The 22,793-nt window shown below is 36.5% G+C and overlaps 1 protein-coding gene across 1 annotated transcript in view; it reads right to left on the bottom strand.

The window, feature by feature from the left end:
- Positions 1–3,721: 3,721 nt before the first annotated feature.
- Positions 3,722–22,793, bottom strand: part of TTC39B (tetratricopeptide repeat domain 39B) — a 133,381-nt gene continuing 114,309 nt past the window's right edge. The window contains exons 17-19 of the mRNA XM_069090681.1: positions 22,610–22,727; positions 16,921–17,037; positions 3,722–13,403 (exon numbers count right to left, since the gene is read on the bottom strand). Of these exons, the coding sequence (XP_068946782.1) occupies positions 13,307–13,403; positions 16,921–17,037; positions 22,610–22,727 (332 nt within the window). The 3' untranslated portion in view covers positions 3,722–13,306. The remainder of the gene's footprint in view (positions 13,404–16,920; positions 17,038–22,609; positions 22,728–22,793) is intronic.

The raw sequence follows: 22,793 nt of genomic DNA, 5'->3' as shown, positions 1-22,793 counted from the left end.
CCAAGGGACTGGCCTGATTTGGGCCCAGCCCAGAACATCGTTTATGCTGTTGTTATTTTTCAGTAGTGTCTGACTCTTTGCCACCCCATTTAGGGTTTTCTTGGCAGAGATACTGAAGTGGTTTGCCGTTTCCATCTCCAGCTCATTTTACAGATGAGGAAACTGAGGCAAACAGCATTAAGTTACTTGCCCAGGGACACATAGCTAGTAAGTATCTGAGGCCAGATTTAAGCTCAGGAAGATGAGTCTTCCTGATTCCAGGTCTGGTACTCTATACACCTCACCACCTAGCTGCACACCCAGTACACCTTGCTAGACTATAAATTCCTCAAAGGCAAAGACTGTTTCATGTTTTGTCTCTCTGTCTAAATTCCATTTCACTTACTCCAATCATTCCCTAAACTCCTGTCCCTTCCCTTGGGGCTAATCTCACTTTCTCATTCACTTTCAATTACTTGGCCCCTCTCATTGAAGATATAACCTGCAAACATATATCTGAACCCCCAGGTTCATTCTTAGGGACTTTTTAAAAAAAATAGCAAACATATATCTGAACCCCCAGGTTCATTCTTAGGGACTTTTTAAAAAAAATAGTATTTTATTTTCTCCCCAATTACATGTAAAAACAATTTTCAGTGTTCATTTTTTTAAAGTTCTGAGCTTCAAATTCTCTTCCTCACTTCCTCCCATCCCCCCTCCCTGAGATGGTAAACAATCTGATATATGTTATATATGGGCAGTCATGTAAAACATATTCCCATTTTAGTCATTTTGTGGAAGAAAACTCAAACAAAAAAAGTGAGAAATACCATTCTTCAATCTGCACTCAGACTCCATTGGTTCTTTCTCTGGAGACATAGCATTTTTTATCATGTGTCCTTTGGGATTGTCTTGGATAATTGTATTGCTGAGAAAAGCTAAATCACTCATAGTCGCTGTTACTCTACAATGTTCTCTTAGTTCTGCTCACTTCACTTTGCTTCAGTTGATGTCTTTCCAGGTTTTTCTGAAATCATCCTACTCATCATATTTTATAGCACAATAGTATTTCATTATAATCATATACTACAACTTGTTCATCCACTCTCTAATTGATAAGCATTCTGTCAATTTCCAAATCTATGCCATCATAAAAAGAGCTGCTATAAATATCCCTGTACAAATAGGTCCTCCCCCTCCCCCTTTTTTTCTGTCTCTTTGGGATACAGACCTAGTAGTGGTATTGCTGGGTCAAGGGGTATGTAGTTTTATATCTCTTTGGACATAGTTCCAAATTGCTCTCCAGAATAGCTGGATCAGTTCACAACTCCATGTAATGGCAAGCAAAGTAGTACTTTGCTTGTTTTAGCTATTCAAGTGCCTTTGAATCTTGCCTTTGATTGTATCAAGAGTCTTGATTGGAAACAGTATATATTGTGCTGCCCTTAATAGGCGTAAGGGAATTGGAAGACCCTCCCTGCCCTTAATAGGCCTAACATAATCATCCGGAGTCCACTGTGGGAGGAGCTGGTCAAAAGAGTGGAACAGGAAGTGTGGAAGAGGAAGGAGCAGAGCAAAGCTCAAGCAGTGCTGGGAACAAGCAGAATGGAGAGATCTGTGTTACTTTCTGAGAACTGATAGAATGTGTGTGATTTCATTGCTTTCTGTTGATCTGTTACTTTGTCAGACAGAAGCACCCTGTTGATCTGTGTTGGTGTTACTTTTGTCAGAAGTACTCTGTTGATTTGTGTTTTATTTCTCAGACAGAAAGTGAATTGAGATGATAGTGCTGGTAATATGTGTAAATATTGTAGCTTTGTTAAGCTCTGTCTTCCTAGAAACAGAAACTGCAAAGAGCTTGGAGTGGAGCAGTCCCTGTGAGCTGAGATATATAACAGGAGCAGAGAGCTGCCTACATGTGAATCTAGGCAAGAGCTGGGATCAGCCAGCCCATGATGAGGAGATGTGGGGTTTGGAAGTTGGCCTCGAGTCAAGTTGAAAGAGGACTTTACTTGAATACTCTGTATTAATTGATGAATTTATAATTTACTGTGACCTAGGGGTAGATAGTGTTTGTACTTTCTGCTACCCTTTAAGGATGACTGGTTTAAGGATGATTGGAAGGCAGCCTCTAGTCAAGATGAAAGAGTACTTTACCTAGGGATAAATGGTGTTTGTACTTTCTGCTACCCCTTAAAGATGACTATAAGATATACTGAATGATGTTTTATGTAATACTATGTGGTCACCTTAGTAACAAGCTGTTATGTTATGTTGTTGTGAATATTATGCTTTAATTTATTGCTGAATAAATAGAAATACTATGTGATCAGACACTTAAAGTCATTCAGAGCAGCAGTATTGAGGAGAGCTGCTCAAGATTGGTCTTACATTCCACTAACTGCATTCATGTCCCGATTTTTCTACATCCCCTCCAACATTTATCATTTTTCTTTTCTGTCATATTAACCAATCTGATAGGTTTGAGGTGGTACCTTAGAGTTGTTTTAATTTGTGTTTCTGTAATCAACAGTGATTTAGGCATTTTTTTCATATATGTAGTTATTTTTTATTTCTTTGTCTGAAAACTGTTCATGGCCTTTGATCATTTATCAATTGGGAAATGACTTATATTCTTATAAATTTAATATATGTAAAAAATGAGGCCTTTAAAAAAAGAAATGATGCTTTATCAGAGATACTTGCTGTAAAAAACTTCTCTCAGCTTTCTGCTTCACTTCAGCTCTTGGCTGCCATTCTCCGGGACTTTTTGCAAGAAATTCCTCCTGTCCACAGCTCTTCCAGATTACCTGTTGTACAACCTTGTTGGTACCACACATGGACAGAGACTTTCTCCAGCTCTATTATGCAGATATGAAACAGGCTGACAGATTGAAAATATTGTAGTATATTGGGGAAAAAAGAGTGGAATTAGAGTAAATCATTCTGGGTTCAAATCTCAGCTCTGCTTCTTACCAAAGAGGTGATGCTATACAATCTACTTCACCTCTGAGCTCAGGTTTCCTCTTTAGAATAAGGAGACTGTAGCAAAAGATATCTAAGGCTCCTGATAGCTATAAAATCCTATGAATAAAAGAGCAAGTCAAAAAATATTTATGAAGAGCCTTCTATCTCCCAGGCACTGTGCTAAGCACTGGAAATGCAAGTAAACAGAAAAAAAGCAAACAGCTCTTGCCCTCAAGAAGTCCACGGCCTAATGGAGCTGTTGATAAATAGGATAAAATGGAGATCTTCTTGGAGGGAAGACATTAAGACTGAGGAGGACTGGGAAAACTGCTCACAGAAGGCAGATCTTTAACTGAGACTTTGAAACTAAAAAACCAGGAGTCAGAGATGAGCAGAGAGTTCCAAGCCTGGAGGACAGCCAGCAAAAATGCCTGGAATTGGGAGATGGAATGTCTTGTGCAAGGAACAGCAAAGAAACCAGTGTCAATGGATTGCAGTATATGGGGAGGGAAGTAAACAGTAAGAAGCCTAAGATCACACAAGTAGTAGGTAGCAGGACTGAGATTTAAACCTAGAACAGTTCACTCCAAATCCAGCATTTTTTCCAATGCATCACACTAATTACTATTCCCTCTGACTCTGGTGTGCCTGATGAAATGTCATGATGCAGCTAACTGGCCTGTGGGACCAGAAATGAATAAATCTAAAAACCAGAGTAGGCTCCTAGAAATTTCAACCCAAAATACAAAGACAGAAATAAAAAGTAAAAATCAAGTTTGTATCTTTGGAGATGAGATGGTTTATTAGATGTTTTAAAAATACAGCTTTGTAGGATATGGTTTTTAAGTATCTCAATGTTAAAAATTAAAACACAGGAAACTGTTGTCTTCATCTTAGAGGTCTAAGCCCATATAAGTGTCCGCTTACAAATGACAGAGAACATGAAACAAAATACTCTGAGAAGAATATAAGCTTAAATAATATAGAATAGTCACTGTAAATATATTAACTTTATTAAAAATATCTGAGGTTCATATTTTTCTTTTCTCTTTAGTACTAAGTATCAGAAAATTTTCATATCTGGGTTTTTTTTTTTTGGCTACTGGATTCCTCTCCTATTTCATCAATAAAGGATGTTACTCATCTAAACTCCTATCTGTCTCCTAAAGAACTCAAAACATCTTCAATTTCTTAATCTATTTTGCTCAGCAAAACTGTAATCTTTGGGGTTCAGAGAAACAGGAGAGAAGAGGAGGAGAGTAGGAGGGATAAGATATTGACATTTGTCTAACATAACATTTCATTATAAAGTGCATCCATGTGACTTTAATGATTCATCAGCAAAGAACTAAGCTAACACAGCAGCCTGTTATATAAACTCCATGTGGTGTCACATGGCTTCTGTTATTCTTCGATCTAGATTTATATTTTAGTATATTCATTCAGAGAACACAACAGCAAAAGATAAAAATACACAGCTTAACAGAACTCTCAAAAATCTCTCAACCTCAAGTTAGAACACTGGTTTAAAAAAAACAACAACAAACAAGAACAAATAACCAGTTCATAAAATATCAAAAACATGCTTTTAAAAAGCAAGTCAGAGTTTCCCAGGTAAATATACTACAAAACTAACTCAAGAAAATAATTTTACCCTAAAAAATGAATTACAGTTAACAAAATAATACTTTTCACTTATAGGTTTTGTGTTTTGCTTCTATGTGGACTCCAGCAATTTATATCCAGAAGTCTCAAAGTGCTCTATGAGCATTAGCAAATGAAGATTCAAAACACTGGCATACAAGTGAGTCATTTGGTATTCATAAGGCTGCAGTGAAGTTGCACAGCACTACCAGAAACACCTTGGATTCATTACATATTTGCTTTTCAATCATATCCCATCATTGGGATACCATCTGTCAATGAAAGGGGGGAAATGGTACAAAAAATAAACCTAGATATAAAAATATCACCTAAAACATTGAAAGAATACAGCACATTGTTAGAAATTAACTGATTTTTCTGGATAGCACAGATCAGTGAAACATTCACATGAGCTTTCCTTCTGCAAATCTTATTTATACAGAGGACTGAACAGCTCCCTGAAACCTCTAAATTTTTTTAGAGTTGTACAATATTAAAAATTACATATGCTACAATCTCTTTTCACGTAAAACAGTTTCTTTTTTTATTTTTTTAAAGCAATCGGGGTTAAGTAACTTGCTCAAGGTTATACGGCCAGTTATTTCTGGGTGTGGTGCTAAGTGGAGCCCGGATTTGATCCCCAGTTCATCCCGACACTGAAGCCGGTGCTCTTATTCGCTGAGCCACCTGGCCGCCCCAAAACAGTTTCTTAAAGAAGAAACACATTGATAAGTAAAAAGAATCTGACAACCATGGAGGGAGGATAAATCATTGAGGAAAAAAATGGTATTATAACATATATTTTTCTAAATCTATTGAACCAAACATTGCCACGTATACATTTTGGTGCCATTAAAGTTTCTTTTTTTTTTTTTTTTTTTACATTATAGCTCTAATGTTTGCATTACTTCCAATGAAGCTTATCTCATTAAGTTCAATTTGGGCAGAATTTCCTGCATTTCAAAAGACAACATAACTTTTCTTAAATGTCGAATTATCTAACTTTATACCTAATTTTCCAACTATTCGAAGGTTTTAATTCTTCCATCTTAGCACTTCATTTTTTAAAATAATCTGTCATTAATCTAAGAAAATTTACTAATAACTACTGAGTAGTGAATTAATAGTTCTTGAGAAGATATCAAAATTCCTCAAGCTCTCATAATTCAAATAAGGTTATGTCTAATAACTACTTCAGTAAAGGCAAACTATGTATTATTGAGAAAAATTTACTTAATAAAGCTTGCCATTAAAATATCTTGACTTACTAAATTACTAAACTGAACAGTTTATAAGCATTCTTTAAAATCTAAATGCAGTTAAGTCTGCTGCTTTGATTTTCCTGCTATACAAGGCTATTAAGCACTACTGTTCTTTAAAATGTAAGCAAATTTGTAGATTATAAACACAATGAAAAGGCCTATTAGAATTCCTTGGAGGAGAAAGGTTGTTTGCCTTACTCTAAGGATAGATCTATATAGTCAATCTAGACCCGGGATTGTTCTTAAACATTTTCCACACACAAACCCTTTTTGAATTTCAGCAGTGTTTGTTGGCGCTGCATCGCCTGAGGGCATGTGCAGGACAAAGTGTGTATGTTTTGTGTTCAGAACGAAGGCTGCAGTGAAGTTGCACAGCACTACCAGAAACACCTTGGATTCATTACATATTTGCTTTTCAATCAATTTTTGGTCGTGTGTTCAGAAACTTTTTATTATTGCCATGGGGTCTCGACCCACAGTTTAAGAAGCACTGAACAATTCCAATCAGCAGTGACCCTGCATTTAGTAGTTATTTACCACTGGAATAAAACATAAAAAATAATAGCTCTGGAAGAGAATTATTAAAGAGATAGTGTGGTCTAGACCCCTGTTTTCAGCAGAATGTCTAAACCCTCCATGGATGGTTAAATGAAATTTCTAAACTTCCAAGAGATGGACAGACAACTAATCTTTTCCTATGTCTCTGTGAATCAAAAAATGGTAAAAACACAGAAATTGATTTTCCATACTCAAAATTCTTACAAATCATTCTCTCTCAATCTTTTACCCAGTAATTTAAAACAAAGAATAAATGCTCACACAGAACCCAGTTGTTTATGAAGGACTTTTCTCACAACTCTCTACATGTAGGGTATTTAATAAATCCTAATCCTAAAAGAAAAAAAAATAGACAAAATCTAACCACAATAATTAAAGGCAAAAGTACTGAAAGGTATTCCTCTCCCCCACCACCCTTTTTTTTAATGGTGGTAGAAGCAGAAACGGAGGAGAATGGCATGATATGTATATTCCAATCTAAATAGACACTATAATTAAATTTGGAAAAAATAAAAATCTGGGGTGAAACTTTTTTAAGGTCAGAATTAGATACTGGTCTGTTTACTTTTTGCACGCTATGTCAAAAATCTGTCCAAAGCCGCATTTTAAATGATATTTATGCATAACATTTAGTTACCATACACAAGCACAAAAGCCGATGATGAAGAACAGCAAAAGGCATGAAATTCATATTTTAAGTAAATAGCCTATGAAATTATTCTCAAGTCTTGACTATAGTATAAAAATATTTGCAGACTATAGATTAACTGAAACTGAAAGACTAGCACTGAAATGCTGAGTCCAAAATTAACAAAGTAAAACTTTTTCCCCAAAACCTATTGAATTAAATGCTTTTTAAAAAAATCTTAAGAGATCATTTTGCCTAACCTTTGAAAGATGAATAAAAAAGAAGCCCTGAGGTGAAATGACTTGACACTTCTCAGTCCTTCCACTGTGTCACTTAGTGCTGCCAACTCCATTTCACAAGTGAGCCAAATCAATTACATAACTAAACTGTAGATGACAGCATCTGGCTTAAGAGTGATAAGACCCACATTTACATTCCACTGCTACTTACTACCAGTCACTTTGGTCAATTCCCTTTCCTTTTGTAGGGCTCAGTTTCTTCCTCTGCAAAAGGTAGGGGTTGACCTAAAAAATGCCAAAAGCTTATGATCCTAGCTCATTATCATTAATGAGTAGTTCGGGCTAATAATTATAACATAGGTCACAATCATGAGGTCAGTTACTGCCAAAAAACTATTTAGAAGACATTTAAATACTCTGAAGACACTATAACATGGCCCAGGAGTACAAGGAACAAGTGAAATTATGGTGAATGGAGACAATTAGATTACAATGGCATCCACTTAGCAATTCTGGCACCTGAACTTCAGAAGGGTTTCTAGGTAAAGGCTTGTTATGTTGCTCTCCACACAACAGGTTATGTTATAGTCAAATTCTAGTTTACATGGTTTGGTTGGTGTATTTTTTATTTCTGATTCTCAAATGGTCAAAAATATTCCATAAAGAAAAAGAAACTTCCCCTAACCCACAGAAAAATGAGAATAAAAATAAATTTCCCAAGCGTCAATTTATAAACTGGGAGTAAGAGGGCAGTAACAAATGGAAAACACACTAGTAGAGGGCACGTCACTTTAGAAAGGAAAAATTAGCTATACAAATATAGTCTCAAGCAAGATGGATTTGGTACAAAAAAACATCAGCTGGAACCAGATTAAAGTGTAACTGGAAAATAGTTAACAAAATAAAAATACAACAGAATATAGAAATGTTCATATGTTTTTCAAGTCAATATGGGGCCTCCAAGGATCCTTATGATGGATGGTACAGTAGGCCCATTTCTACTTGAGTTTGACACTACTGGTCTACTGGAGCAGTACTGAGATGGAGTCTTGCTGTGGTGTACTTTTAAAAAGTGAGCATAATACTGAGCCAGAGACTGAAGTACAGCATAATAGAATCATGAATTAATCCCTCTTCAGTAATTAGCACTAGTTAAACCAATCTGAAATGCCATAGCTAAAGGTATGATATAAATTCTAAACAATTTCTAGAGAAGTGCTAAAAAATAATTACTAATAGGCAGGGGGATTAATTCTATTCCTTTAAAAAAAAACTAAATGAACAAGTTTTATTTATCCTGGAGAAAATGAAGATGAAGGAAGATATAAAAAAGACATTCCAAGCACATGAAGTTATTGTTAAAACTAACAGTGACTGGCTATTCTGCTTTATCTGAGGACAAAAAACAAGCAGACCTCAAACTGTCCCTGATTACATTTGGATTAGACAATAAAGAGCTTCTTGATCATACCAAAGAGAGGCAAGAGTCTTCTTCTGAAGACATGTTAAAGGAGTAACCAATACTCTAAGAAAGACCATACTAAATTCTATCCAAAACCAGGGGTATTAACTAGATGTTTTAAGAGTTCTTCCAGGTTTTATGGTTCATGAAGTATTGATTATTAGCAGGTACCAAGAGAATACATTGTAACCTTACTAGACTTTCACCTGGAATAAACAGCATAGAGAGGTAGATAAAATCAAGGATAAATTAATGAGCATAATTTCAAGACAACCTCGAATTTTTTCAGGAAGAAAATTTTTATATCAACGAGTAAAACCATTAACTCTTATACATATAATACAGACATCAAGAAATTAATTTGAAAAGGAAAAGGTACACAGTGCTTCAAAAATGAACAATTGTGACTATCTGTATGAGTCATAATATAACTGTGAGAAGATAATTTCTAAATTAAAAAAAAATTTCACTAGAGAGGGAATTTTCCATGGAATACCTTCCCCCATGAAACCACAGTTCCCATCATCACAACCAACTGGAGATTGTTAAACCCATAAAAAAACAGAAGATGAGGAATGTGAGAGTAGATATAGATAATTTTTCATTACTTGTCAAGTATTAGTAGACAGTTTCCATGTCAAAAGATTTAAAAGAACACAACTTCTTGGTTTCTATATTTAGAGATTATTATCACTCTGCTGCCATCAAAAAAGGAAAGTATATTAGGTACCCTAAAAGTTCTCAAACATACGATAAAATATACCATAAAAATCACAAATCTTGACCAACATGGCTATCATTTCAAACACAGTATGATTTATAGATGATTTAGCAAGCAACCCTGTAAATAAAAGAGGAGGTTGGTATTCAATTCATTTATTATTCCCCTACTGTGCTCAAACCACTATTAAATGTTCTTGGGGGTTACAAAGATCAGTAAAGCATGAGTCCCTGCCCTCAAGGAGCTCACAATTTAATCAGGAAGATAAGACTTACACACAAATGAACAAAATACAAGTGATGAAAGACCAACAGCAATGAAAGATATGAAGAAGGGTAAGTGGAACTTAAACTTTTTTCTTTGAAGTGGAATTTGATCTGGGTTTTGAAGATGGGTAGACTTTCAACAGGTAGAGAACATGGATTTGCGGGGAGGGAAAGGCATAACAAAAGGTAGAAACACACACACACACAAACTTACATTCATATGGTGCTTTAAGGTACATACAAAATGCTTTCCTCCTAACATCTCCTGGAAAGGAGTCAAAGGCAAAGACTAGGATAAGTTTGGACAACAATGAAGAACATCAAGTATATGAGATAAGGCTGAAAAGGTAGGTTGCAGACTTGTGGAGTTTCTTGAATATCAGGATAAGAAGTCTGAATTTGATTCAGGAGACAACAAGAACTCAATGATGGCTTCTGAGTAGGAGAGTGACAACACGATTAGCACTATACATTGGAAGGATTACTCTGGGACAGGAGTCTAGGATAGACTGGATTGAAGAGAAATTGGAGACAAAGAGATGAATAAGAATATCATAGTAATAATCTAGGCAAGATATAGATGAGAGGCTGTACTAGGGTAAAGATGAAGAGAATGAAGAGTGAGGGACAGACACGTGAATTATTTCACCAGCTGAGAGGATCTGAGAAATCATTCAATACAGGGAACATGTTTAGAAGAGGGAAGAGTCAAAGTAATACCTAAATTTTAAATTTCAGTTATAGGGAGGATGGTGGTACAATGAACAGATAGGGAGACATTAGTAAGTACAAAGTTAAGCAAGATGAAAAAGTAAGTTTGGAACATAAATTTGAGGTGCTATCTGGGGAATGCAGCAGAGATAGTTACAGATCAAATCTGAATACATAAAACTGAGAGTCATCTATACAGTGATGATTATGGTGACAGTTAGTCAGAAAAGTGAAAGAAGACCCCAAAGGAGAGAATCTACAGAGAGAGAGAGAGAAAAGGACCAAGGGTAGTCCAAGGGAATTCCTCTATCTAGAAGGTAGGAAAAAGAAGAGTCTGTGAAAGAGAAAGAATGGTCAGAGAGGTAGGAAAAGAACCATGAGTATACAGTGTCATGGAAGAGGAGAAAGGAAAAACTTTTAAGGAGGGCAATCAACAATGTCAAAAGTTACAAAGGTGTCAAAGAGAATGAAGACAGAAAAAAGACTATTGGATTTGAGTCATGAAATTCATTGTAGGCTACTAAAGAGAATAGTTTCAGTCAAGTAACAGAAGTGGAAGCTGGACTATTGGGTTTGGGGAATAAGTGGTTAAGTGAGCAAGGAGAAGCAACTGGTATAGACTGTTATAACTCAGAAGAAACTGGTGCCTAAAAGAATGCCTTATAAAAAGTTGGTACTTAACAATTATTTGAAGACTGAATGAATGAATCATATTAAGGCCTCTAAAATTAGTTCTGGCAAATTTATCCATATTGCTTAGCATTTTAGGAAATCAATTAAAAGCTGAAGGTAAATATGAACATCAATTATTTGGAGTTATCAGATTTTTTAAATGTGGTTGGCAATTTGAAAATAAAATGGTTTCTAAAAACAATAGCAGAGGATTTACCATTGGCTTTTAAAAAGGCTGTTTGCCTTTTTAAGAGAGAATTTTTATTGACTATGCAGTTCTGAATACTGCCTATAAATAATGAACAGGGGTGCTCAGTTAAAAATGATGCTACCAAAAAAATTCCAAGCAAGGCCATAAAAAAGTTTTGTTTTAAATAAAAGTAGTATAAACATGCAAAATTTTGGATTTACAACACTTTTCCAAGCTAATTGCCACCACTGAATTTTAAAAATTCTTTTTCTGAATTCCTTTCCTCTATAATTAGATATAGCAAATGTACTAATAGACTAATGGAAATTTATCATCATAGAATTTTAAGTGTCGCCATTTAATATCATATACCTGTTGAACATGATTTAATAACTAGGAACAGGAGAATTAATTTCTGTTCCCTATATGTCTTATTGTCTATTCCAATTTGGAGATGCTAAGTAGATATTTTTTAATGAACAAAAAGGCAAATATCAAGCACTTAATGTGTACCAAGAACAACATATTTTTTACCTTGATAAATTCTATGAATCAATATAAATATGTTTGGATTTTCACCTCTTGTAATTCACAAAAGGACCACTTGGACCAGCCAATAACCATGTGCCAGTATCATCCCCCAAAAGGGAACAGTCTTTTAATTAAAATAACAAATCATACTTCATAATATAAATAAAAGAACCCTGCTTCATACATGAACTACCTCACCTTCCTAGCTGTAGCCATTACCTGCTGGTATTTGGTCCTAAGCCAGAAATATCCCTCCCCTCAAAAAAAAAAAAAAAAGTGGCGGCAATTGTGAAATATGATGTGCTTTAAAGAAGTAATTTTCAAATATTTGAAATTCCATGTCTTATGTACTTTGATATCAGCTATTTTTGAAAAATGAATGTTAAGTTAAGTGCACCAAGACTGCAATTTTCAAATAAAGAACCAAGCATATTATTAATGTGTACAAATAGAACTTTTAAAAAAATTAAGAGCAAGGACAGATTATAAAATCAGACAATGATCATCAAAGCATAATGAACTATAAAGATAGTACTATACTATACAAGCAACATTAATTGTGCTTTGCTTCCTGAGCAGGAAAAAAAAAAAAAACAACAATCAGACTTATACTTTCAGGTCTTCCTTTCTCACTACTGACTGTCCAGGAACTCCACGGTCTTCCTTTTCTCATTAGAGACACCCATACATTCTGGGAAATATAAATTATTTCAATACATTCAAGGAGAGGCCAACATCTCTCTTTCTCCAAAAAAATTAAAAAAAGGTTGCTTCCTCTTATCAGATGGAAGAAAAAGGCAGCACTTTGGTTTCAGTTCAAGTGAGAGAATTCCTTTAAGCCTATAAAATCAATGCAACAACTGTTCCTGTCCTTCGCTAGTTTTGTACCATATTCTTCAGAAGGACATATCTATAAGCAATTTCATTTTTCTGGATGATGGTGGTTTTTATTTTTGTATTAAAAGTAAAATATCAGGTTATGAAATGCTCATGGAAACTAACTGGCAGATAGGAGATTGAGCTTTGGAGTTCAAAGGGTGTGAAATAGCACACTGCAGAAATATTGCCTCCCCTGAATGCTCTAGCTGCAATCCAGGATCATAAGATTTCATCCTGCTACCTCAACAATATCAATCTAGATATAGAAAAAAATAATCTAAAGTAGACTTTATTGCACCTGCAAGTCTTAAAATAAAACCCTCACACCTCAATTCAGGTCTAACATTGAGTTGCTTCTTATGAGACAAAATAAAGACTTTCTAATAACGGACTGAACAAATCCATGGTAAAATTCCATAGGAAAACATGGAAACAAAAAGACAACATCCAAACAGAGACAGATGAAAGAAAATATTGATAATATTTTGTTTTTTCCCTCTCTCACATACATGATCACTTATCTATTTTAATACAAGGCCTTCTCTAGAGTAGATGCTCCTGCCAGTTTAGAAAACTCTTCCACCCCTGTGGCTTCCATCAAGGAGTAGAAGCAGGAGAGCCTTTCAAATTGCTGAGTGCTGCATGGATCCTAAAGTGCAGTCTGGACTCCATGGAATAATCTTTGTAGTTCGTTCTAAAAGGCAATAAAAACAAACTGTCAACAGGAAATTAGAGCCCCTCACCCTGGGACTAGCATTTTTTTTTAACTTGCGTTATCTTTTCTCCACCAAGCTCACTTCATGAACAATACTATGTATATAAACTATTCCTAAACTGTGTCAGCTCCCTAATTTAGATGGAGAAATCTAGGGCAGACTAGCTCTTTAAACATATCACAGGATCAAAAGAAACAAATCACATTAAATTGGCACAAATCATTATGGTAACAGTTAAGAAAACTGTATTCTAAGAAATGACAGGCTGTACTCTAAATTCAGGCAGCTGGGTGGCAAAGTGGATAAAGTGTCAGGCCTGGAGTCTGGAAGACTTATTTTCCAAATCTGTCCTTAGACAGATTACCTATGTGACTCTGTGTAAGTCACTTAACCCTGTTTGCCTCAGTTTCCTCACCTGTAAAATGAGCTGGAGAAGGAAATGGTAAACCACTCCAATATCTTTGCCAAGAAAACCCCAAAGGGGGTCATGAAGAGTCAGACAACTGAATAACAACAACAATTCCAAATTTATATAAATTCAGCACATTTTTGCCAAGTGCCTACTATGGCAAGCTCAGTGGTGACTACCAATTCAGCATCAAAAGAAATAATTAAACAGTTCCTGTCATCAAGAAATTCTACCCTAACTCCTAGAATATAGCAAATAAACCTCAGTTATTAATTTGGTGCTCTCACTTTTCTACTTTAACTAGCTAACAGTCACAAAAAAAGAGTTTTTTGCCAGTAATATCAAAAGAGGCAGGAATAAGAGGGAGTATTTTCAAACATTTCAGCCCATAATCCTATTGTTCCTGATCACAATTGCTGACCATATCTCTGGACTGTAAGGGATCTCAGAAATCACCCAGTCCAACTCCCACCCAGAAGCATGATTGCTCTAAATTCATGATCATCTAAGATCTTACTACCTCGAACCCTTCTCACCAATTTATCCTTCCTACATGCCTGATATATCTTGTTTACTGACACAATTCCAGTCTCAAAAAAATCTTCATGGGCATCCCCTTGAGGAAAGCTTTGACTCTCTTCTCTGTTATTAAAAGCTTTCACAGTCTGCTATCATCCTCCCTTTCCAGTCTTATGTTACTGACCTCAAAACACTCTCCAGGGAAACTGGAGACACCCTGAACCCTCTTGATTGTGTCCCTGGATTGTTCTCCCTCCCTTTTCTTGTTTACTGAATCCCTCCTTTTCAGACCTGCCTCCAAAGTCAATTCATCCAAGAAACCTTCCCTGTCGCTACCCCCCATTGGTAATGGCCATCGAGCACTCCACCCCTGGACCTCTCATTGGTACTTCCCACTCCTCCCCAAACCAGGACTCTGAGCACAGGAAGAGCTTTGTCAAGCAAGGAACGAGCCCCTCCTTATTATCCAGGCTCCCTACTTGAAGGGGATGATCTAAAAGTAACAAAGAGAAGAAGCAAAGACTTATTTCACTTCTATTTAAATGGCAAGGCACCACAGTGCCCTGGATACTGTACCTACTTTATAAATGTGTATTGTGTGACTGAACTGAGGGAAAACAACCTCCAAATTGGGAAGAGTTAAACAAAAGTATTAAGAAGAAAGCGCAGGACAAAAGAGGTGTGCAGCTGTTTTGGGAGGTTGTTGGGGCATATGTGAGGGAACTCTTCAGCTGAATTCAGAAGTGCTAGACTTTGGTCCAGGCTTGTCATTAACTATCTGGGTAACCAGGAGAAAATTACTTATCTTTCTAGGTTATAGTCATCCAAGAGAATGCAAAGTCACTTAAAAGACTGTTTTCTTTTTGTCTTTGTACTTATACCCAGTGCCTTGTACAGTGCTTGGTAAGTAGCAGGGGCTTAACAAATGACTACTGAATTTAACTAGGTTTCGGTTTTCCCATCTATAAAAAAAGGTGAATTTTATCTACATGACCTCAAAGGCTTTTTCCACATCAGAAATTCCGATTCAATGATTTTACAAAAGTAAGAAAATTTTATTCATTTAAATGACTTCAGATATCCTAGTCTAAATGAATTTAATCCAGTACACTGAAATGATCTGTAGATATTTTAAATATATCATTAGTGATTTTTAAGGAATTATAAAGTCTGGAAGTCCTATAGAATCTGAAATGGTCACATTTCCTAATTTTTTAAAAAGGGCAGATAGATTTTCCAAACTATGGACTAGTGGCCTGGAAATTTATTACCACCAAAATTCTAGAATGCATTGTTTAAAAACATGAATTATGGGTGCTTAGAAAAAGCAGAGTAATCATAATCAGGCATCAACATAGGTTCAATAAGACCAACTCATGACTTCTCCGTTAGACAGTGTGGGGAAAAGGACAAAGGTCTGGACTTGTAGTTAAAGTTGGTTCAAATCCTACTTCTGACACTAGCATTGTGACCATAGCCAATTCATGTAACATTTCTAAGCTTCAGGTACCTTTCTAAGACATATTTGTTAAATTACAGAGCAGCTGTAATCCCTGATAATTTAACTAGTGGATAAGGTGAATGCTAGAGTTAAAGCATTTGACAATATATGCCATGTGGCTATAGTAACTGTCAAATCATCTGAATTTAAGCCAGACATTTATCTGGGCCTAATGTTAGTATAATCAGTAGATTCATATCTGGCTAAATGAATGTTAAAAATGTCAATTAATTTGGACTAATGACTACTATCTGGTAATATACCTTCGATGGTAGTCCACCAAGACTCTGTCTTCATTTATGTTGTTTGTTTTAACATTTTTATCAATGCCTGGGATACTGGCTTGCTTATCATATCTATAAATGACAGGAAACTGGAATAGCAAATATGGTAGATGCCAGAATGTGGATTTTAAAAGATCCTAATACCCTGGAACAATGAGATGAATTTTATATGATTAAATTTAGTAAGGATATGCTAAAAATCAGTTTGAGACTACGTGCAAGTAGGATGGTAACAAAGGGTAGTTGGGGGTGGGTGAAGATACAGAAAGAGGGAATGTTGGTGTGGGCCCCTGATTCATTCCATTATTTTCCTCAGTATGCCCAAGGCCAGGGTTTCCATAAGTGTTAATATAGACAGGGAGATCCAGAGAAAGCAGAAGCATAGACAGAAGCCCAACTATAGCAGCAATCACCAAGTCCACCCTTGTATGTGTCTGGGATTTTGTTGGCTTCAAGCACTTGTGGTTGATAGGAAGTAGAGCTCCATTCAATTCTACAAATATTTATTACACATAAGATAAAGAACATATTTGAAAAACAATATAGTTCCTCATTTTCAAGGACCACAAAACACCTGACAATGAATGGGGAAAGAGGAGGATATAGCATAGATGCAAATAACTAAAACTTAAGGTAGAATGTGATGAGACAAAAAGAGACCTGAATACCCAGAGAAATTTTTAGAGAATGAGAGATCACTTTAAACTGAGGTAATCTGGGAAACAAGCCCCTGTCCACTGACTCTCCAACTAGTAATGTGAAATGCTACTGGCACAACTTACTTTGCAGTTTCTATTATTCTTAAGGCCTTCTCTGTGTCTCCTTGCAGTTGGTATAAAAGTCCCAGTTCATACAAAGTAAATGGTACAAGGTAGTGGTCAAATTTTAGTTGTTTCTCACTAGAAATAAAAATAAATAAGTTAGTTTTGACAGTGGAAGAGGGTACACATACAACATTTTATGCATTCTTCATTAAAAGAGATCTAAAAGCAGGCCTATTTTCTGAACAAATATAATTATTTTTAAGTTGACATGTCATGCCACACATAAAAGAAAGTAAGTTTTTCAAATGAAAAAAATTTTTTATTGTGTTTTTATTTTAGGCAAAATGTTGTCACTGATAAATCAGGTATGTACATATGTAGCCTCGTGATTTATTCCAGAAACAAGTCTCTATTTTGAATAAAAACAACTGATATTCAGGAAAGGCCTTCCTTTTAACCCCTAAAGATGATTTCAAAGTTGAAAACTATTTTGTTTTATTGGACAAAAATAAGACAATTGAGAAAGGCAGTATCTGTTCCCAAGCCAACAATCTAGTGACCATTCTCTGATTACAAAGAAAAACTCATTTCTTTCAGATATTAGACCATGCAGTCAAAAAGGGAATATACATTTCAATCTTTCCCTAAAACATTTTGATCCTAAAATCCCCAATTCTAACATTTTTACTTTTGTTATAGCATCTAATAATGATACCTGATCTCGGCTCACACTTCTTACGTTATCTTATCTTTATACAGATGCCAGAACTCATTTTAAGCACCTCTCTCAGGTTTATTTTTTTACATTTTCATTCTTTCAAACAATCCACACACATATTAAATTTTTTAAAAACCTAAAGCTTTTTGTCACTTCAGAAACAATTTTAACAAATGCCTCACATTCTCTAATAGAAAAAGCACTACTGCCACCCAAAGAAGACATCTGAAATCACATCTTGTATTTTAATAGTGAAGCTTTTTTCCTTAAAAGTAATTCACTATAAGTGATTTTATCCATAATAAATGATGATCTAATTTGCCATTAAGTAACCAAAAAAACCCTCAAAATACTGCTTTTACATTTTTCTTGAGCTACTTTATAATTTTTTTTCCACTTCCAACAAAAATTTCCTTTTTGAAATTTCTCTTTAAGGGGGAAGCAGAATGGGAGTAAATAGTAATTCGAGGACTGTGCTAGGGTTTGGATTTGTTTTAAACCACATGTCATACATTAAAAACCAGCTCTTATTTCTAAAGCTTTTGAGGGTTTATAAAGCACTTTCCTTACAACCCTGCAGAGTACTGACTAGGGTCACGTGATTGTTTTTCATGAGAAGGAACAGAGCTCAGGGCAACTGTGACTTGTGCACAGAGAAAGCTGGTAAGCTGGAACCCCTTCCATTCCACTTGCTGCCTCTTCTGGTGAGCTCATGAGAATATGGCTCCCTGGCACACAAAGTCAAGTTTACTCCTCCTGGGAGTCAGCTTATATAGTCTTGGTGCAGTTTTGAGATTAAATAGCTTCAAATTGCACTATGACTTTTGGGATGCCCCAGAGAGCTCGCGGCTAAAACCATCGGTTGGAGCAGCTGCCTTGTTCTTTTATACTGGTAGGTACAAAAGTGAGACAGAGTTGGCTCTGGAGTCAGACATACCTCTGACAGATTGTCTGTGTGACCCTAGGCAGAACATGTAACCTTTCAGGGCCCCCAAGCATATGATTAAGGCTCTAAGTTGCAATCAGATTTCCTAAATTCTTCTATTGCTGTTACTGTATAAATTATTCTCTTGGTTCTAGCTCACTTCGCTTTGTATCAGTTCACACAAGTCTTACCAGATTTTTCTGAAACTATTTTTTTTTAATCTTTATTATAACTCAACAATATTCCATCACACTCATATTCCATAACTTGTTCAGCCATTCCCTAATTGATGGGCAGAGAATTAACTTTCAAATGCAAAGAATAGCACATTATCCACATTATGAAAAATGGCAACAAAATATAAGACAGTGGCAAGAAAATGCCTAGGATTATCATCAAGGGCCATTACATCCCCTAAGGGAGTAAATTTGGCCTCCCTACCCTGGAACCTACTGATACAATGGAGGGTGCACTTAAGTTTTCCAGTCTCAAAATGTGTGAGAAAAGCAACACTACCTTAGGCCTCAGGAATCATGACAGACCCAGACACAAGAGCCTCTTGTCAGCAGGACCTCATACAGGACCAGAACATGCCCTAACACCAGGCTCACCCAGGAGCTAATTACATGTCATACATGTAGGTATCTTTTGGATATGTTCCATCCCCCAGTATCTCAGCATGAGAGAAAGAAATCAAGCATTCATCCACCCATATTGCCAAGGCTGTTGTTTTTACTGGCTCAACCCCTTCTGCCCTAGTTGAAGCCACCTTTGGTCATCCCAGGAGCTGAGTGTAGTAGGAACACCAGAAAACAGGCACTTATTCTGGCCTATGGAAACTTCTACTCTACTTCCCTCTAAACTCTCTGTGAATCACTGTGTACTGAGGTGGAAAAAAAACAGAACACCTTTCTAGAACTTGTCCTTGCTTTCTCATTCTCACAGGTGATACCTCTATCCCTCTCTAGTCCCCATCCTGCTTTACTGTCTCCTCTCCCATTGTGTGTTCTCAAGCCTGGAAAATACCTTGCCTAGTACTAGATGCAGCTCCTCCAACGCACTCAGACAGAGCGAAGGCAAAAGAACAGAGAGACACCTTGCTTGTCACTGTGACTCTGAGAACCTCCTACGGCCACCACTCAGTAACTTCTCCTTTGCAGTTCGTCACATCCCACTGTATCTCCCTATCTAGAACCTGATGGTAGTTAGCTACAAGTTCAATTCAGTGAACATTTATGAAATGTCAATGTGCTAGATAACTTAAGTGTCAGGGATGCAAGTACAGAAATGAAACAGGCCCTGTCTTGAAGGACCTTGAATAGCCCCAAGGCATTCTCCCATCTTTCTTGAGTTCAGTATTCAGTACCTAGCTCACAGTCTTTCTCTCTATTCCCTCTCCTAATGTTACACTCAGGGACTTCAATATACTTGCTGATACCCCCCTATTTCTCAACCTTATCAGCTCCTGTGACCTGCATCTTCACTCTATCCCGGCCACATCCCTTGGTTCTCACCTTTGTTGACCATAATTATACGAACTCCACAATCCTCAATTCTGAAGTTCCTTTCTCTGATCACATCCTCCTAGTCACCTGTCTCCTTCCCACAATCTTTCCTAAACCAATATACCCTCTTCATCACAACCTCTCTATTCTTCCCAGTCCATTATTCATTCTTCTGGACTCACTTTTTGCTTTGGCCCCACAGTTAACCAGTCCAGTCATACCCTTGCTCCCTTGTCCTATTGCTACTCATGCCTCTGGGTCAAATGAGTTCTATAACTGGGCCGATGCATCTGTTACAGATTCATGCCATGTGCTTCACTAGATGCTCACGGCTACATAGCATTATTTTTGTATATTCTTCCCTTATTATCACATGACTCACATCAACTATTTCAACCCTTCTCTTCACTCAAACCCCGCAAGATTATTCCCTGATTCTTCCCTCTTAGCAGAGAGCTTTGCCATGAGCTCCCTCTTCTTTCCTATTCTATATTTAAAACTTCTCAAAATCATTCCTCATTTTCTCTTCCTTTGCTTCAGTCTTGGAAGAAGAGGTACCTTTTTTCCTTGCTGAGGTCAATCTCTCCTATTTGAATTCATTTCCTCCCTTCTCCCCTCCCATTATCTCTTGAAGTTTTCCCTTTCAATCATTCCCTCTCTCACACTTACTATAATGCTCTCCTTACCTAATGGCTCCTTCTCCAATATCATTCCTATAAATTACACTCTCCCACTGCCAATGTCTTAATGGATAGCTCTCACTGGATGGATGTTCTATTAGCATCTCAAAATCAAGAAGCCTAAAATGGAACTCTATTTATAATCAGCTGGCAAATTTTTTTTTTCTATCACTTGCCACAATATCTCTTGTATCCATCCTTTTCTTTCCACTGACACTGGTATTTATCTTAGTTCAGATTCTCCTCACTAACTTAGACTACTGCAAAACCCTCTAAATGAGTACCCTGATTCCAGTCTTCCTTCACACAAATACCAAAATAATATTTGTAAGGCTCTGATCTATGACACTTCCCTGCTCAAAAATCTTCACGAGATTCCTGATGCCTCTGGAATAAAATGTAAACTCTTCTACTTAGAATGTAAAGCCATCAGCAATCTGACCCAAACTTAGACTTCCTGCCTGACACACCGCACATTACTGCCTTCATATATTTCATTTCCTGCCAAACTAGCTCACAAGCTATTCCCTGACCCTGAAATTCCATCTCCCATTTCTTTGCCTTTGCAAAGGCCGTTCTCCATATCTGGAAGACAATCCCTCCTTTACTTCAGCCTCTTAAAATCCTTAACTTCCTCCAAGGTACAGCTCAATTAATACCTCCCATATGAATCCTTCTGTGATTCTCAATCTCCAAAATAGGAGTGCTTGCTCCCTTCTTATACTGTATCTTGTTTTTACCTATCTGTATGAGTGTTACATCTCCCTGTATAAAAGAGCTCCTGGAGAGCAAGAACTGCTTTTATTCTTGTCTTTGTTATCTCCAGTACTGAGCATGGTGACATCTGTCTAGAGATGGTAATGGTACTGAGTCATTTTTGGTTGTATCCAACTCTTCATGACCCAATTTGGGATTTCCTAGCAAAGACACTGGAGTAGTTTGCCATTCCCTTCTCTAGCTCGTTTTACAGATGAGGAAACTGTGGCAAACAGGGTGAAATAACTTGCCCAGGGTCACACAGTTAATAAAGTATCTGAGGTCAGATCTGAAATAATGAAGATGAGCCTTCCTAATGCCAAGCCTGGCACTCTATCCACTGCACCACCTACCTGCCCATTTGTCTAGCATATAGGAAATAATGTTGGTTAAATTCAAGTCAAAGCAAAAAAAGCAATATTTGCCTTTTATTGCTCACAATATACTTTTCCATCACACTGCCCCACTCCCACCAAAAATGAATTTAATAAGAACAGAATCACCAATATGCTTATTCATACCAATGGAAAGAGTATTCCTATTTCAAAGAAGATGGAAATGTTCTACAGAAAAATGAGTGGATGCTACTGAAACTTATCACCTGGAATTCTTACCTAGTCTAGAAATATATTAGTTAAGTAAGTCAGAAATAAATTGTTTAAATATAAACCTTAAATATCAACAGCAAGGTAGTACCTCCACTTACATGATCCAAGGACCACTAGCTAAATTTGGAAACATATATTCCCTGAGTGCTGAACAGCTCTTATGAAGCCTTTTCTTTTTCTTTTTTCGGGGGGGAAAGAGGCACAGCAATTTATGAAACTGTCAATTAAAGCACGTAAAGATTGGGTTGCAACTGGCATCAGTGGGAGAAGACGTACACTGAAGAATTGATGTATCTTTTCAAGTAAATTCAAGGCATTAAGAAAAATTCAAACTTGAATCCAATCAACATAAAAGTTTTCAAGAAAATTAAACAAACACAATAGACCACCACATTGCATTATCCAAAAGCAAAAAGGTAGTAACAATAAGAGGTCAGAGTACTCTGCATCCATCTCTCAGAGCAGCAATCAAAAAACCAGTAACAGGATGTCCTTGTATGGCTTTTTATTTTTACCTTTGAATCACCTGATTGAAACACAGTTCAGCTTGTAAAAGTCGTCCTAAGTGCTTCAGACAGAGACCCTTCAGTAACTGTACCAAACACTGGTCATCCATGAAATAATCACTGCACCCTTAAAACAGAAATGGAAAGAAAAGTATTTTAAAATTAAATTTAAAATCAAAAGCTGGAGCTGTCA

Source organism: Petaurus breviceps, unplaced genomic scaffold, assembly GCF_028583685.1.
Source record: "Petaurus breviceps papuanus isolate PSGF00001 unplaced genomic scaffold, PetGlider_PUasm1.0 187, whole genome shotgun sequence".
Taxonomy (NCBI): Eukaryota; Metazoa; Chordata; class Mammalia; order Diprotodontia; family Petauridae; genus Petaurus; species Petaurus breviceps.
The sequence above is the reverse complement of the archived record's forward strand: the minus strand, read 5'-3'. Positions and strand labels throughout refer to the sequence as shown.